Source organism: Equus quagga, chromosome 3 (assembly GCF_021613505.1).
Source record: "Equus quagga isolate Etosha38 chromosome 3, UCLA_HA_Equagga_1.0, whole genome shotgun sequence".
NCBI classification, from domain to species: domain Eukaryota; kingdom Metazoa; phylum Chordata; class Mammalia; order Perissodactyla; family Equidae; genus Equus; species Equus quagga.
In genome coordinates, this window is record NC_060269.1 from 88,891,003 (window position 1) to 88,908,335 (window position 17,333).

General features: G+C 50.5%; 1 protein-coding gene across 1 annotated transcript; it reads left to right on the forward strand.

Moving 5' to 3' along the window:
- Window positions 1-4,325: 4,325 nt before the first annotated feature.
- NKX6-1 (NK6 homeobox 1) lies at window positions 4,326-10,038 on the forward strand. The gene is made up of 3 exons (XM_046657149.1): window positions 4,326-5,691; window positions 7,324-7,496; window positions 9,757-10,038. Exons 1-3 carry the CDS (start codon window positions 5,022-5,024, stop codon window positions 10,012-10,014), a joined length of 1,101 nt encoding a protein of 366 aa, XP_046513105.1. The 5' UTR covers window positions 4,326-5,021; the 3' UTR covers window positions 10,015-10,038.
- The last annotated feature ends 7,295 nt before the right edge of the window (window positions 10,039-17,333 follow it).

Here is a 17,333-nt window from a genome sequence, read left to right on the forward strand (position 1 = left end):
TGCCGTGCGGCCACTCTGCAGATCACCAAGGGATGTCCCGGCTTGAGGTTGAGGTCTTTTTGGTTGTAGGTCCGACGAGGCTGTCTACGCTGGTCGCTTCCCTCACACGTTCTGTGTTGGCCTCCGCTGGGAGGCCGCCGACCACAGGATCCTACAACGCTCTGCACCATCCGGCGTTTTTGGCCTCTCTGTACCCCAACCCTTCCCAGATCGGCTCCTTAATTCCTGGTCAGCCGAAACAGCCAAGGGTCCAGCTCCCACCCAAAGCATTTACAGGAGGCAAAGAGAGACCGACAGACACGCTCTCCCTGCTCCCCACCTTCCTTCTCCGAGAGCGGGCTGTGCCAAGCTCGTGGCCTCTCCCTTGAGTTTCTACTTAGCCGCCGCTCGACCTCTCCCACCATTTAACATAAACCCAGCCGGCCTCCCAGCTCAGCCGAACAGGCCGCACTCGTCCGCCGGAGGGAGGGAGTTATTAAAGAAGTGGTCCAGATGATTCAAGCAAACACACTGTAGAGAGAGAGGTTTTTGGCCTGAAATAAACACATACTTCCCTTCACTCCCTCTCTCCTCCCTTTTCGCGAGTATAGAATTGGTTTCCTATGGCTGCACTTGCGTATCCAGACATTTCACATGAACAGGCTTGGGGAACAATAGTTATCGTTTATCCCCGACCGCTGACTTGAAGTACATTTAGCTGAGATTTCATTTGCATTCCTTCTAGGAGTTAGCTTGAACTTAGTGGCAGTTCCTTCAACTTAAAAGAGACGTATCAAAACGCGCTAGGCGGCTCTGAGTCAAGGGTTAGACCGAGGGTAGGGCGCGCAAGTGCATGGCGCAGGCTGCGGAACAGGAAGAGCAGGCTAAAACGAGGAACTTGAAAACAGGCGCGTTTGTTCGCACGCTTAGAGAAAGTCAGGGGGGCGCGTCGGCTTCCTTACTCCGGCCCTTTCAGCCTTTTTTGCAACCTCAGAATTTGCCAAACCGTTTTCATTTATTTTTCAATTAAAATGCAAATCATTCGCTTTCAAACACAGCCCCCCCCCCGCCCCCCTCCCCCATATACTGTGCAGAGATGCGAGGGGTGCGTCGCGACCACGTGTTACACTTTCTACTCCTAGGGGTTGTTTAGAAAGGTCCGGCTTTATTATTAGGTCATAGGCAGAAAGGCGTGCGGGTTCTGGGGGGCCCCCGAGGGAGAGTAAGTCCTGACTCTCTAGGGCGTTTGTAAGCTGCGTCTAAGTGACGGCCCCGACCAGAGACGGGCCTCTTGCATCAGCGTCGAGATCTGCTCCTCCAGGACTCGGTCCTGAGGGTGGTTTTAGCTCCGCGGGGGCAGGGCCACCTCCCCCTGAGAGTGACAAGGGCAGCCCACCCCTCCGGGACGCCCCTTGCTCTCCCCGCTCCCAGGTGGAGACGGACGGAGCAGACCAATGGCAACCGGCGCGGGCGGGAGGCACCCTCCTGCCTGCGGCGCCCCGCCGTGTGTGCCTAGAGCACACGCTGCCCCACGCGGGATTCAGGCACCCGGGGTTCACCCCTGGAGATCGACGTACACAGACTCCAGAATGTTTTTAGTATCCCGATTAAGACCAACGCTGCTATTTTAACTCCGCACTGTGAATGATAAATAAAAGCAAACAATGGAGACTTACTCACACCCAGCTTTGCAACTATTTACCGATGGCAGTTAACCCGGAGTTGGGTTGAGCTGAATCAGTCTGTCTCCATCTCTCTTTCTCTCTCTGACTTTTCTCTGTCTCTTTACCCACATCAGATACTAAATTTACAATAGAAAAATGTTCAATTCTTTCCCGGGTCACAATATTGACATAAAATCAAGGGGGTCGCTTTCTGAAATTGGAATCTTTCACTAGCTTCCTTCCCTCTCCATTCCTACCTAGTCCTTGAGAAGGCGATGTCCTGGGGCATGTGAGGAGGTCGCTGGCGGCCCAGGAGCGGTGGTCAGGCGGGAGATTGTGTGCCACGGCCGGGTTGGAGTCTCTCGAGGCGAAAAAAAGTTTCGTTTTTAACGAAGCGAGAGGCAGAGGAACCACAACACCCGGGCCAGGGCCGGGCTGCAGGGCTACCCGCCTCCCCCAGTCTCTCTGCTGAAGCAGCAGGGCGCTGGGGTTTAGACCCACAGCCCAGCACAGCATCCTCTCGGGGAATGTGCGGATGGTCTCCACATCAGCTCTCTTCTTGCCCGACTGGGCATAATTCACGCTGAGGAAGGACTTCACCTTCTCCCAGGTCAGATTCTAAGGTCTTTGAAGTGATGGTTTGAGCCCAGTCTCGAAGTTAACGAAGAAGGGTGGAGCGGGAAGAGGGGGACGAAATAAGAACATTGCTTTTGTCTCAGAAGTGAATAATAAAAGTGGCAAAAGATGAAAAAAATTTTTAAAAGCTCAAGCTGCCACCGTTAAAAGACCATTGCTTTGGAAACGAAGGTTATCAAAGGGGAATAAGCCCTCTCGGCTTTTCGTGCTTGGCACTTATCGCCAAACTCCATCCATGCGTGGTGACGCTCAAGTTTTATTCTTGAGCTATTTCTTTCCATTTTGTGAGAATTAAGTTTGGACTTAATGATCTCACCCAAATGGCTGTAGTGACCACCTCTCAATAGTGTGTTACTTTAACATCCCGAAATCTCAAAATTGTACAAGGGTCTTCCTCCTCACGTACACAGCTCACCCCTGCCGGGAATTTAAAGATTGCCAGAGATGGAAGAGATTGAAAGGGAGTAAGGGAAACCATTGTCCAACTTCGAAACCCTAGACACCCCATCACCGCAGCCCCGAAGCCAGGACGTCGCCATCTCCCGAAACAAGCCTGGAATTGAGGGCAGGGGCCAGAGTTTTGGAGACGTTTTTCAAAACCTTACAGTCCCCGGGGGATACCGAGATACTTCTGCATCTAAAGACTACACCCCAATTTTGGTGATTCTGGCCCCAAGTAAACTCGAAACAAATAACAACGATAATCAAAGAGGAGAAAAGTTAAAAAAAAAAAAAAAGACTCACTACTCTCAGGTCTAAACATCACACAAGAAATAAATATTCCCATTACGCTGATTCCGTTCCCTGCGAATGGAGTAAACCTATAAAAGATAACATCCCGGGGGGTACCCAAGAATGAGAAGAAAAATGAAGGGGAAAGAACAGAGAGGGAAAGCGGGAGATGGCAAGGATGGAAGAGGACGATCCTTCGGCCTACAAGGGGATTAAGGACATCTATAGGCTTAAGGAGCAACAAATTAATTTACACAATTCTGGGAGAGCCCAGATGGCCTTTTATTAATCCCTTCAAAAGAAGGAGCTGGGCCAGGGCTGCGCCGGCTGCCTGCTCCATTAGCTCCATTTTACAAGGGACCAGATTCTGTTCGAGGTGAGGCGTCGCGAGCTCGCGGGGGAAGAAGGGGCAGGGTGACGCGAGCAGGCGAAGGGGGAGGCGAGGGAAGAATATGAACTGCTTTTTCCATAAAAGGGCTGGGTTTTCATTATTCTTCTCTTTAAAAAGTAATACCCTCTTCGTTTCTGCTCCCCCTTCCTCTTTCCCATTTTATTTAACACAATTAATTGAGGCGTCCACTGGCCCAGCGGCGGAACCTCACCACTCGCCAGGCCCCGCCCCCTGGCCCCACCCACAGGAGGGATGGAGGCGGGAGGGGGCGGAGACCAGGCGGGCAGGGCCCTACGGCTCGCCCTCCTCAGCCAATGAGAGGGCGCGGCGCTCCCGAGTGGGCGCGCCCCAGAGGCGACGCGAGGTCGAGGGCTGCGCGCTATTGGAGACGGTGGTTACGCCCCCGGCCCGCACCCGGCTCCTCGGCCCCGCCCCTCCCGGCCTCCACGGAGTGACGTCGCTCAAAGTTCTCATTTTGGAGCCCCACGTCCCCCTCCCTTTCGTCCCCCAGCTAAAGACGGGTAGGGAGTGATGCAAATGTTTTATTACCTTTGAGAGCTTCATCTGAACTGTCAGGCCCGGAGGGAGAGAGAAGAGGAGAGAGAGGGAGCGGAAGAACGGCGGAGAGGGTCAGCTTGGCCGGAGGACAGGACTCAGAAAAGCGAAGCCTGTAAAGCCACGAAGAAAATGCCAGAGAGGAGAGGCAAAGGTGGAGAGTGAGAGGAAGAGAGGGCGCCCGGGGGTGGGGCGGGGGTCGCCAGGCCGGTTTGCAGAAGTGGATAGGCGAGCGGAGCCGTAACGGAAGCCTTCAGACTTTTCACACTTAGTCTTGCTTTTCTGTGGTTTTTTTTTTTTTTCCTCCTTTTTCTTTTCAATATTGCAACTCTAGTGCCCCGTGGCCCAGAGGGGAAGGCGGGTCGGCGCGCCGACTCGGGGAGCCGCTGGATTGTGGCACTGCCCTTTCTGGCGCAGCAGCCCCGGGCAGCGCCGGCGGAGGAAGCCCGCCCAGAGGCGAGATCCTCCCGCGGCTGGATGCGCTCTCTCCCCGGGCGCAGCGGGTGCCGAGTGCGAATCAGCCTCGCGGCCCAAAGAGCAGGGCATCCGAGTGAGATTAGAGGAGAGCGTCGGGCGGAACCTGGCGTCCTTTGAACCTCCCTAAAGAAAGCGAGCCAGCCCCTACCCTCCAACATCAAAGTGGAGATTCGGTGACTCTTAACTTTGTTACAAACTCTCCGGGGCCGGCCTGGGTTTTGTTTTGCTTATTTCCCGAGGGGAGAAGATGAGAAGAAGAGCACTTTGAGCGGCGAGGAAAAGTGAGGAGGACAGAAGAGACCGAGATTGAATCCAGGACTCGAGGAGCGAAAGCACAGCCGAAACCACCCGGACGCTCGCTGGTCTCGGCGGCCACCGCCTCTCGAGTGGCGTGTTTGGACATTTCTGCTGCGCAGCTCCGAGACAACTCTCGGCGGCGGCGTTCTCGGCCCGGTTGGCAGGTCGCCTCCGGGTGCGCGGAGCGACTCCTTGCTCGCGCCCTCGGCGCTTCTCGCTCCCCTGCGCCCCGCCGGGGGCACCGGCCGGCGCCCTCGCTGCGTGGCTGCGGGCTCCGGCCTGGCCGTGGGATGTTAGCGGTGGGGGCCATGGAGGGCACCCGGCAGAGCGCGTTCCTGCTCAGCAGCCCGCCCCTGGCCGCCCTGCACAGCATGGCCGAAATGAAGACCCCACTGTACCCTGCCGCGTATCCCCCGCTGCCTGCCGGCCCCCCTTCCTCCTCGTCCTCCTCGTCCTCCTCATCGTCGCCCTCCCCGCCTTTGGGCGCCCACAACCCAGGCAGCCTGAAGCCCCCGGCCGCGGGGGGGCTCTCATCCCTGGGCAGCCCCCCGCAGCAGCTTTCGGCCGCCACCCCGCACGGTATCAACGACATCCTGAGCCGGCCCTCCATGCCCGTGGCCTCAGGGGCCGCCCTGCCCTCTGCCTCGCCCTCCGGTTCCTCCTCCTCCTCTTCCTCGTCCACCTCCGCTTCCTCGGCTTCGGCTGCTGCCGCCGCCGCCGCGGCTGCGGCTGCCGCCGCCTCCTCCCCCGCGGGGCTGCTGGCCGGCCTGCCCCGCTTCAGCAGCCTGAGCCCGCCGCCGCCGCCGCCCGGGCTCTACTTCAGCCCCAGCGCCGCTGCCGTGGCCGCCGTGGGTCGGTACCCCAAGCCGCTAGCCGAGCTGCCCGGCCGGACGCCCATCTTCTGGCCAGGAGTGATGCAGAGCCCGCCCTGGAGGGACGCGCGCCTGGCCTGCACCCCTCGTGAGTACGATCGCCCGCGCCGGGCTGTGCGTGTTCTGCCCGCTGCGGGTCAGTCCACCCTCTTGCTCCCCAGTGGTTAGTTTGGCAGTGCTGGAATCGCACGACTTAGTCTGGGCCAGGGCGTCCAGCTAGGGATTCTTGCTTTGCTGAGCTCGCGTGGTTGCGTCCAAGCGCTCCCCTCTCCCCAAGTCTTGGGCACGCCTCGCAGAGCGGGTGTGCATGCGCCCGCGTGGAACACACCGCGCTGCGGGGCGTGTGTCTCACCCGAGGCCCCGGCTGCTCCCGGAGCGGCCCGGCCGGCACCGCAAGGCCGGCCTGAGTTAAAGAGGAGGGGAGGGCAGGAGAGCCACTGCGCCCCCGCCCGCACCCCTGCTTTCCCGTCCCCTGTCTGCCGGCCAGGGCCCCATTCTACCTTCGCCAGCCTACCCGGCCTCCTCTCTGAGGACCGGTGGGGACCGGCAGCGACGAGCTCTCCACAGCCTTGAGCCGAAGCGCGTGTATTTGCAAGTACGCCTCAGCCCAGGGTGTCCCCACCTCACCTCTTCGCCCTCGCTCCCCCGAGTGCAGTCGGCCCGGGTGCGCGCCTTGAAGGCCCGCGGCCCGCTGAGGAGGGCGAGCGCCGAGTCGCTTCGGGCCGTTCCCCACCATTGGGCCCTCGCTTTCCGCCTCGGGCCAGGGCGTACTGAGGGGGATCGTGGCCCACGACATCCTAACACAAGAAAGAACCGGACGGACAACGAGGTGACGGGACAAGGACCGGGGATAAAGCAGTATCCCGCAGAGACCTTGCTTGAAACCGAGTTGCCCTGGGATCACTCTCCTCTTTTGGGTAGCTGGCCACCGCGCCGCGGAGGCTCCCAGCCTCGCAGGTGGCGTTCGGAGCCTAGCACTGGGTCCTTTTCTTGCTCTATTCTTTGCTTTTGACCGAGTCCCCAAAGTTTCATCTGAGTCTCCGGACCTCTTTCGTGTGGTTGAGCGACAGTTCCCGAGGGAAGTGGCGGGAGCCCAGCGGAGGCTCCCTTGGGAAGCTTCGGGACGGCAGGCGGCCCGGGTGGGTGAGGGTGTCGGGGAGACGCTATTGTATTCGCGTTGATGGCCCTGTAGGGACCGCCAACAAAGGCGGCGCCCCCTCCCCCTCGGCCGCAGCGGCGTTAGACTTGGGGGCTATTTAGCTCTCTTGTGTGCGAAAAACAAGGCGTTCTTTGTTGCGCGGACGCAGGTTAGGAGAGCGTTCCGGGAAACAAACTAGGCAGCCTCGTGCAAAGCCTCGGGGCCAAGCGAGCCCGCCCGCACGGCCACGGCGCTAGGGGCCTCGCCCCGCGCTCCTCCCAGGACTGGGCCGGGCGGCTCGGCGCCGGCGAACTTCTCAGTGCGCGCCCTCGCCGCTGGCCGTGCGCGCCGGGCACGGGTTCCGACTGCTGCTCCAACCCACCCGGCTGCTTCAAAACAGGTGGGCGTCAAAGGCCAGGGGACGCGCGCCGCGCAACTGGAAGCGCCGCGACATTTCTGGGGCCTGCCGCGGAATAAGCTTTCCTTTCCCACCTAGACATTGTCTTTCGAATCCTTTCCTTTTCCGTGGATCCACTTGTCACCGATTGTTTTTCCCCTTCCCTTGTTTATCTGTTCTCGCAGATCAAGGATCCATTTTGTTGGACAAAGACGGGAAGAGGAAACACACGAGACCCACTTTCTCAGGCCAGCAGATCTTCGCCCTGGAGAAGACTTTCGAACAAACGAAATACCTGGCGGGGCCCGAGAGGGCTCGCTTGGCCTATTCGTTGGGGATGACGGAGAGTCAGGTCAAGGTGAGTGGACCTTGCAAAGCTCGAGGGATAGGCCCCTTCCCCCGCTCCCCTCCCCCTTCCCATCCCCCCGCGATGCGCGCGCTCTCGCACCAAACTATCAACAGCCGCCCGGGGGGTGCGGGTCTGAGGAGCCTGGGGAGAAGATGAGATCAGCAAAGCGGGTGGGGTGGGGGTTACAAAGGCTCTGGGGTCTCCCGGGCCTGCAAACTGTTGATGAACAAAAGGAATCAAGCCCCCGCCTTTGAAATTAGGTTAATCTAGATAGTAGAATGTGCTGGGGGAACTCGCCATTATTAGAGAATAAAAGCCTTACCAAAATATCAGCCCTGAGGATAGATCAGGCCAGTTAGATAGCTTCCATTTATTCTATTTGTAAAGATATTCAAGCTTTTGTTTATCAATTCAGGCCCCACTAGTTATATAAGTTCCTAATGTGTATCACCATTATAGTGCTACTATATTAACTTGCAGGGTAAAAAAAAAAAAAAAATCCAAGGATCTAAACACTTAGCATGGACGAATCTATCTGCTTTTAGCTTAGCAGAAAGCAGTCACTTTGGAATAGTAATTTTCCAAATGAATTGACAAGATTATTACTGTATTATGAAATTGAATTCTGTTTAAGTTTATCCACAGATGTAAGATATTTTACTGTTTGTGACAATTTATAATTAAAATGTCACTTGGCTTATAATTGACTTGTACAGTGTATTTCCAGGGAATCAAATTTGAGAAATCTTTCCCTGGAAAATAAAGGGATTGAGCCAGCTAGGCAAATTAAATCCACAGTTTCCTGTATTTCCAGTATTCCCTTTTGTTCCTCTTCTTCAGTTTATTGTATTTGGGGTTTTTTTTGGGGGGGGGGTAAGTGTATTTTCATTAGTTATATTGTTGCTCTTTAAATTAAGTAGGAATAACATTAGCCATGTCTGCTGGTTAGAGTGTATTTCTCCCTGGACAAGCATCATAAAATGCATTTCAGGAGTGATTTTGTATGTGACCATTAGAATACCATCACAGTTAAAATTATTTTTGCAGTGGTTGGTACAGAGCCTACCACAGTAATCTAGAGGTCTTCATTTGTCACCATAAATATGTCTGCATGGCTAGAAGTGAATTATTATAGCTGTATAAAGAAAATAAAAATCACTTTCTTAATTCCGATTCTCTAGGTAAAATACATAACGGATGAGAAAATGGATGAGAAGCATAAAGACAAGATAATTCAATATATTTGGGAAATTGCTTGCTTATTCCTGATGCTTTAGGTTGCAATATGTGTATCAAACACAGTGTCAAACATCGTGAATAGGCCTAAAGTATTTGTATATAAAAAGATTGTCTTGGGGAGAAACAATATTAAAATAATATTTGAAAGACCTGGCATGTTAATAGTGGGAAATAATGTAACGGTAATAATGGGGGAAAATGTAATTGGCAAAATTTTGCTTTTGAAAAATAACTGATGAAAATTTTAGCCTTGACTTTGATTTTATGAAAATCATTAAACCCGAGAGACAGAGATTGAGAGAGAGAAAGAGAAACCACTGTGATGATTTTGACTGAGCTATTAAATATTTTCATGCGTTTATGTTTATGTTGGTTAGCATTAGTGATTTGAGGTTTCTGTTCAGCAGATTTTTTTAACTTTACATCATACACTGCAAGTGTAAATAGGGCGGGGAGTGTTTTCCTAGCATGTTTGTGTGTATTCAGACCGGGAGAAGTGAAACAGGCAAATATCCAAAAGCGAAAAGGAGAGCAGAGATAATTGGGGGAAATGCTGTGCCTTCTCCCACAAATCACACAAAACAGCAAGTACGCTTCAGGTTGTTTGAAATATCTTAATCTGAGAAAGAAAATAACGAATACAGTCACAGTCATTATGGGGCAACTTTACGAAGGGGAAAAGTTTTCTACTTCAAACTGGAAAGTAGGAAAGCGGACTCATTTTTAGGGAGACTCATTTTAAGTTTCCAAGTTTTTTCTCTTCTGAGAAATCGCTCTCTGACAACCTCAATACTCTTGTGTTACCATCGCTATGGCAACGGCAGTTTGTTGGTGCCTGTTACTCGGAGGAACCTGGGGCGACGGAGACTGACTTTGACGGCCCAGACAAGGAGGTCTCTGAGGGAGGGTGGCCAGCCGTCAGGGGCCCGCAGCAGGGACAGCTGCCGCGGGAGAGGTGGCATTTGCGGATCTGCTCGCGTTAAACCCCCTCCGCCCTTGTCTCCCTCTCCTCCCCTTTCCCGGCCCTCAGGTCTGGTTCCAGAACCGCCGGACCAAGTGGAGGAAGAAGCACGCGGCCGAGATGGCCACCGCCAAGAAGAAGCAGGACTCGGAGACCGAGCGGCTCAAGGGGGCCTCGGAGAACGAGGAGGAGGACGACGACTACAACAAGCCCCTGGACCCCAACTCGGACGACGAGAAGATCACGCAGCTGCTGAAGAAGCACAAGTCGGGCGGCGGCGGCGGCGGGCTCCTGCTGCACGCGGCCGAGAGCGAGGGCGCGGCCTGAGCGCCACCGCCGCGACAGCGAGGGCACCGAGGCCGCGGCGCCCCTCGCCGGGCCCGCCCGCCCGGGCGCGGCTGTTTTCTGAGATGTACATATCTATTTTTTTAACCTAGAAGCGGACGGGTCGGGGGTGGGAGAGACTCGGGGGTGGACAAGACGGCAGGAAGGACCACGAAGTGCACCGCGTCCATCACGGGGCTGACACTCGCCGCTGACCTCCTTCCCCGCCCGCCGGGTCCCCAGGCCCGTCGCCCGGCCCCACCTCCGCCCCGCGGCCGGGCGGGCGAGCGGGCGGGGCGCGGGGAGATGTTCGCGAAGGGTCGATGCCCACCGCGCAGGAGACCTCGGAGCCCCGTGGGCGGGCGCCCGCCGCGGATGGGAAGAGGGACGGTCCCCCCCACAAACTGCTGTGCCGACTAAAGTAACCTGTTGAAGGCTCTTTGTAAATAAATCGTGAGTCACACTGACTAGAAGTTACTTTATTGTGAATATTTAAAATGTAAAATGTTTTTTGGATTTGGTATAAAAAGATGGACCTCCTTCTTTCTTCTGCCCTTCCCCTTTTAAGAGCTATTCAAACCACACGTTCTCTTCCTTTTTTGAACTTAATTTGAGACGCTTAGAAAAGAATCTTCTCGATCCCCTCTCCTCCTGCTCCCCTCCCCTGGTCGGATTTGTTCGATCTCTCTTTTCCCTTCGTCCCTTCTTGCTGTTCCCCTGGCCACCCGCTGGCCCCGCGCCCGGCTCCCGCCTCCAGGACTTGAAGTAGAAGACAGGGGAACCAGGGAAGGCCTCAGACCTGCCTCTCGGTTCTTCTCTGAAATTGCACAGTCGTTTGTTGCTATTTATTAGTGATTTGAAGAAAGTATTGGGGAGGGAGGGGCTACAATAGCTTGTATTTAATTTAACTCCTTTCTGATAAAAATTCGTGTTAAGGTAGATGGTGGGAATTGTTACAACTTCTCTGGGTCAGAAACAAAAATCCATTTAGTTGCTGTAATTGAATTTGAAGTGTTTTGTATCATAAGAATACTATAGACTATGTAAATTGTTTTCTTTTTTAAGCTAATAACGGTGATATATTAGCATCTTTAACCTTTATTAATTTATATAAGGAATTCGGTTTGTAAAGAGAAGAAAACCCCCTTTGCAAGACCAGTTAAATGTAATGCACTTTCTGTTTCAAAGGATAAATCAAATTAAAAAACAGTTTGAAGATGTCTCTTGCCTTGAACGAAAGGGTGCAGATTGTCTGATCTCATCAGAGATCTTAAATAAAAGTCAAGACCACAAAATTTTTATATTGGTTTCTTGGGTAAAATAGCTCTTACTTTATTAACTTATTTATTTGGGGTGGGGGGGGAGAGTGGAGTCACATCTCTCATTCTCCTGGATTGGGAAGATAAAAGAAATACAGCCCCACTCATAGGGCATCTTGGAGAGACTTGTCTAGCAAGCTGTTTCTGACGTCTGTGTTGTCTAATTTTTTCCTGATCACTTTTTCCTGTGTGAGGAAGTCCCTGGGGGGTTTCGGGAAGCCCTCATTTCCATACATCCGAGATAGCTCCTCGGTGGAGCCCTAGCTGGGTAGCTGAGAGGAGGCTGCGGGGCTGACCGGGCTGCAGCACTGCTGTGTGATGTGGACGTTTCCCCCTATAGCCTGTAAAAATGCAGAAGTTAGTGGAAAGATGGCAACCTTGATTTTGCTAAACATTACAATAAAGAAGGGTGAATTTAAAGAAAGTTCTAATGAACGTGCAAGTCTTTATGGTTAAGGAAGCAATGTCCCAGCTTCTGCAGCTGAATTTGCAAAACAAAAAAAAACAAAAAAAAACAAAAAAAGGGCATCTCAGGGAGAAGGCTGTACCACCGTCTTGGGATCTTTTTGTTTTCAGACACTCAGTTCTAGGCTCAGTGAAATATAGTTACTCCTCAGTGTTTCAGGTTAATGAGCTTGTGTTCAAAGAGAGAAAAATCAATAGAATTCAGTAGATTCTTCAGGCTAGTGTTAGGTAAAGAAAGTGTGGGTCTGTTTTGTTCCTTTTTGAAAATAAAAAAGTGTGAAAACTGGGAATGAAATTGCCTGAGGGAAATTATTGTAGAATATATTCCTGGTGGCATGGTTTAATGGAAAGAAAGGACGCAAATCTGCCCTATTTCTTTTCTTTAGTTTGTAAAGTCCCCAATAAGTTTTAAACTTCCGAATTTCTGCATTCTTAGCAAGACTAAGGTGTGTGTCCTATGAGAGGCAGCTATTTCAAAAGAGGCTTTGCTGTGCTAGGGTGATGCAATTTAAATCCTGGCTGTAGACACTAAGAACTTCCTTCCTTCCTTCTTTCCTTCCTTCTTCCCTCTCTCTCTCTCTCTTCCCCTGTCTCTGACTCTCCCTGTCCCTCTCTTCCTCTTTTTCTCTCTTTTTATGAAAGAACCTGGGTGGGGGGGTGTAAGTCTATTATCCTAAAACTTCACCTTATTATTTGTTAATTTGCAACAAATGAAAGCCTCTTATCTACTTTATTATTTTTACCTTCACCCCCTCATCTTCTGCCTTGAAAAGCCAAGCAATTTTTTATTTATTCTTTCTTCCTAATAAAACAAAACTATCCCCAAGATAGTTAGAAACGCTATCCCAGGGATGTAATAAGAAGAACTATGATTAATAGCAGTAATATAGTAGTATCGGTCATAGGAAACTTGGAACTAGAATGGAAGCTTCTTCTCAAGAAGTGCATAAGGTTATAGGATTTATTCCAAGTTGGAAATACGGAAAGACACCTGTTCCAGTTCCTTTAGGAAGCATTCCCTCCGAGCTCTTCACCTTCACCTTCAGAGCCTCTGAGAGGTGTGAAAGCTGATGGCCTGGCCTCCGCCCTGCAGGCAGATATGCAGAGGGCAGAGGGGTCTGCATGCTTGCTGGCCTGAGCACTGAGCGGTGTGGGCAGCAGCCAGAGTCGGGCTCTGGGGCCATGCTGCACTGGCACTCTTTCCTTTTTTCCAGTTGACTGCAGCAGTGACTTGAGATTTCCAGTTAATTTACTTCCACCTAGGATTCCAGCTGGCCACCAGTTACAACTGGCCCCATAAAACTGAGGGTGAGGGAGACGTGGGCAAGGGCTGCCTTAGTCAGGCATCCCTTTATCCTGGTTGGTTTGGTTTAGTTCTGTGTATGTGTGGTGAGAATGTTTCTCCTAAGAGTCAGCATGGTGGGGAAGCTGAGGAAACACTCTACAGCTCAAGCAAAGGAGAGTACGAATCAGTTCTCATTTTGGCTCAAAATTTTTATGGCATTAACTAGCCCCAAGCATCTGATTACCAGTCATTACAGCTAAAGGGGTCATGATTCAAAAACAAAAGGTAACAGCAAGTAACCTGCTGGACCACTGCTTTTATTTTTTTTTTTTTTTAGTTTTATTGAGATATAATTGACATGTAACATATAAGTTTAAGTTATATAACATAATGCTTTGATATATATATATATATTATGATATCACCACAATGTCTAGTTAACATCCATCACCACACATAGTCACAATATTTTTTCCTTGTGATGAGAACTTCTAAGATCTACTCTATTAGCAGCTTTCAAATATACAATACAGTATTGTTAATTAGTCTCCATGCTGTACATTACATCCCCAGATGTGTTCTACCTTTTGACCAGCTTCACCCATTTCCCCCACCCCCCACTTGACCTCTACTTTTAAAAATGCTTACAGGTAACAAAATGTCCATGTGGAAAACAAAATGAAAAAAAGGAGGATTTGTGTGTGTGTGTGTGTGTGTGGTAAAAGGAAGAGTAAAACTGCTCTTTCATTTTTGTTTTATAGTGCGTGTGTGTATGTTTCCTTTCCTAAAAAGGAAAAGTCAGTGAGGTTGGTGGGGATGTAGGGTGGAAGGCAAGGGCCCTGTATGCGTCTCTCGATGTCCCAGCAGCGTTCACAATTTGAGGCTCCCACTCAGTTATTCTCCCAGTCCCAAAGGTCCAAGCTCAGGTTCCTAACTGGTGATTAACCTTCTCTCTGGTTCACACTGAGAGGATTCTGTCGTTTAAAGCTCTACGCCTTCTTCCGCAGAAGCTGTGGTTTACTGAGTGGCTTTCCAAGCATGTGAACACTTTATCCACTTTTCCTTTCTCTACTGGGAAACAGTGGGGAGAGGGGGAAACAAAAATGACTCATTATTCTCAGGAAAGATGTGCATTTCCTCATCGCTCAGTGTGCAGGCAGTTTGAACTGCAGGCCAGCTCTTCTTGGAAACACTGTACTAGGCAACAGAATCTGAGGGTGTCCTTGAAGCCTTTTGGAGCCTAATGGCATGTGCATGAGTATGTTATTAGACCAGGATCAACTTGGATAGATCCAACTGTCTTGTCCTTTAAGCTGGTCATTAGCCAACACACACACACACACACACACACACACACACACACACACACACTCTGGAGAGGTGAAATTCCAGTTGGGAACTCCTAGCACTGAATAGCTTAAAGAGACAGTGACTCCTTTGTTAATCATTGACAATAGGATCCTGTAATAACAACAGAGGTAAGCGGTAGATTTCATCTATAAACTCCGTTTTAGGCTAATTTGAACAGCTTTCTCTGCACTAAATTTTCCCCCTCGTACCATACCCCCTCCTCAGTATGACTTTTTTAAAAAAGCCAGTTCCTCAGTACACTTCCTTTTTTGACAGGAAAATGTGCATTGTGTTCTGCAGCATTTAGACTGCAAGCTTCACAGAGAAAGACATTCTCCCTCATGTAGCCCTTTTTAAGTTCTGCAGAAAACACACACTACAAAGCCCTCATCTATTCGTGTAAAGCTTGACTGAGGAGTAGAGTAGAGTTGACGGTGTGAGGGGATGACAGAAGGGATGGGGTATTTTCCTGAGGTTTAGCCTTCAGCATTCCATCCATTGGCGTGGGGCTGTTCCACAAACCAGCAAGTTTATCTGACAGCCTCAGGTTGCTCTCCAGTCTTCCTCTTTGATCCAACAGATCATTCACCCCAAAGATGACATGTCTGGATATGCATCATTTTTTTTTCCTGGCCTGAACCAGACATTTTCAGTGAATACTCCACTTGAAGGCTTTAAAAAGTAGAGCATAATGTCTCTGTGGTGTTTAATATCTACTGGGGCCTGGCCAGAACTCTGAAGTAGAGGCTTCATCCCGAGCTTCTATTTTAGTATACTTTCAATAATAAGGGCCAGTTTGGATGAAGATACATTCAAAGATGGAGCCCTTCCTCAATCTAGGGGAAGAAGGAGTTTTTACTACACACATTAGGTGTAGGTGTATATTGTTTTTATAGAGGAGCCTTACCACCTCTCTAATGTTATTGCCTATGTCTGTCGTGGCAAAGGAAAAGGAAATGTTGAAGTATAACTATCCTATATATTTGGTTATTGCACGAGAGACAGATATATCAAATTGAGGAAGAAAACCAGCACACCTCTATAATATGGTTTTATTTTTGGAGGTGCATAAACTGTGAAAAAACTAGCAATCATCAGTAAGTTGTTCGGGACAAATCTGCTTGTGTAGATCACAGAAAGGCAAGGCTGCTGAAAATCCATTAATTCAGTTATTACAGATGGTCTAACCACCTTCAAACAAAGGCATCCGACGAGTTTTCCTGCCTCCAAACTGAGCCCCGTACATGGGTCTACAGTCAGCAGTCATTCCTCTGTTCATCATGGGCAGCTTTGCTCCTTGTGCTTGAGGCTGTGGCTCAGCCCTTGAAAAGAATTTTGTAAACCGTATTTTTCCTCTGGATTTTTCTTTTTTCCCTCTCTGTTTCATTTACTTGGTCTGTAAGGATTTGCCTAATTTTCTCCCAAATCCAAATGGTCTCATGTGAATGAGAGGGTCTGAGAAACCTCTTATCTTTGCCACAATCAGATCACACAGTGGCGGTCGTAGGACTGTGGAACCAGATTATCTGGTCTGAATCACAGCTCCACCACTGACGGGTTGTGTGATCTTGGTTGCATGACTCGACCTCTCTCTTCACCTCCGTTTTCTCATCTGTAAAATGGAGACGATAATTGTATCTAATTCATGGTATTGTTGGGAGAACTGAATAGATATGAAGTTCCTAGGACAGTGCCTGGCACATAGTAGGCTATGGAAGTCTCAGCTATCACCATCATCATCATCATCCTGAAAGGTCCAGCCTCAGGTTGGTCCCAGCTCAGGATCTGCTGTCTTGTGTAGGATAACTATTCAACTGAGGAAAGCTTATGAAAAGTGAAAAGGGGAAGAGAAGTAGGAGCAAGGGATATTTTCGTTTATGTGAAACTTAAAGCCTAACTACCTGTGGTGGTTTCAAATATTTCCAAAAATTCTTTAACGTTCCTTCCTTTAAAAGATGGAGCCTGGGGCTGGCGCAGTGGCATAGTGGTTAAGTTCTTGTGCTCCGCTTTGGTGTCCCGGGGTTAGTGGGTTCGGATCACACCACTCGTCAAGACATGCTGTGGTGGCATCCCACATACAAAAATTAGAGGAAGACTGGCACAGATGTTAGCTCAGGGACAACCTTCCGCAAGCAAAAAGAGGAAGATTGGCAACAGATGTTAGCTCAGGGCCAATCTTCCTCAACAACAACAACAACAACAAAAAAGGAGCCTAGTCCCCCCTTCTTGTGGATGCATTTAGTGACTTAATGAATAGAGTGCAGCAGCAGAAGTGATGGTGTGTGATCAGGTCATAAAAGGCATTGTGACTCCCTCCTTGCTCTCTCTTTGGTACCTCACTTGGGAAGTCAGCTGCCACAGTGGGAGGACACTCAAGCTGCACTATGGGGAAGTCGGTTTGGGGAGGAATTGAGGCCTCTGCCAACAATCAGTCCTAATTTGCAGGGAGTGTGAGTGAACTCTGAAAGCAGATCCTCCAGCCCCAGGCAAGCCTTCGCAGGACTGCAGCCTTGGCCAACTTCTAGACTGCAGCCTTAGGAGAGGCCCTGAGGTAGAATCACCCATGCAGGCTCTCCAGGATTCCTGACCCACAGCAACTGTGTGAGATAACCAGTGTTTACTGTTTTAAACCAGGACATTTGAGGGTAATTTGTTACATAGCACAGATAACTAATACAGCATCTAACAGACCTATCTCTGTTCTCTGGATGGAGAGTAATGTATTGAAGGTGAAGACTTGAGGAAGGCATCATTCGTGATTATTTAAAGTCATTTGAAAATGCCACCAGAATGACCCCACATGGTGTGAAAGCAGCACTGGATAAATTCATGAGGGTCAAAAAACTTGAACCCTAGTTCTGGCTTCTATTTCTTACTGGCAACTTGACCCGAGAAAAGTCACT

What these genes read in the sequence shown, in the direction of transcription:
- NKX6-1 (XM_046657149.1), top strand. Translation starts at nt 5,022, where the DNA reads ATGTTAGCGGTGGGGGCCATGGAGGGCACCCGGCAGAGCGCGTTCCTG. An exon ending in GCGCCTGGCCTGCACCCCTC is followed by an intron (nt 5,692 to 7,323) that starts GTGAGTACGATC and finishes CTGTTCTCGCAG; the next exon opens with ATCAAGGATCCATTTTGTTG. An exon ending in TGACGGAGAGTCAGGTCAAG is followed by an intron (nt 7,497 to 9,756) that starts GTGAGTGGACCT and finishes CCCGGCCCTCAG; the next exon opens with GTCTGGTTCCAGAACCGCCG.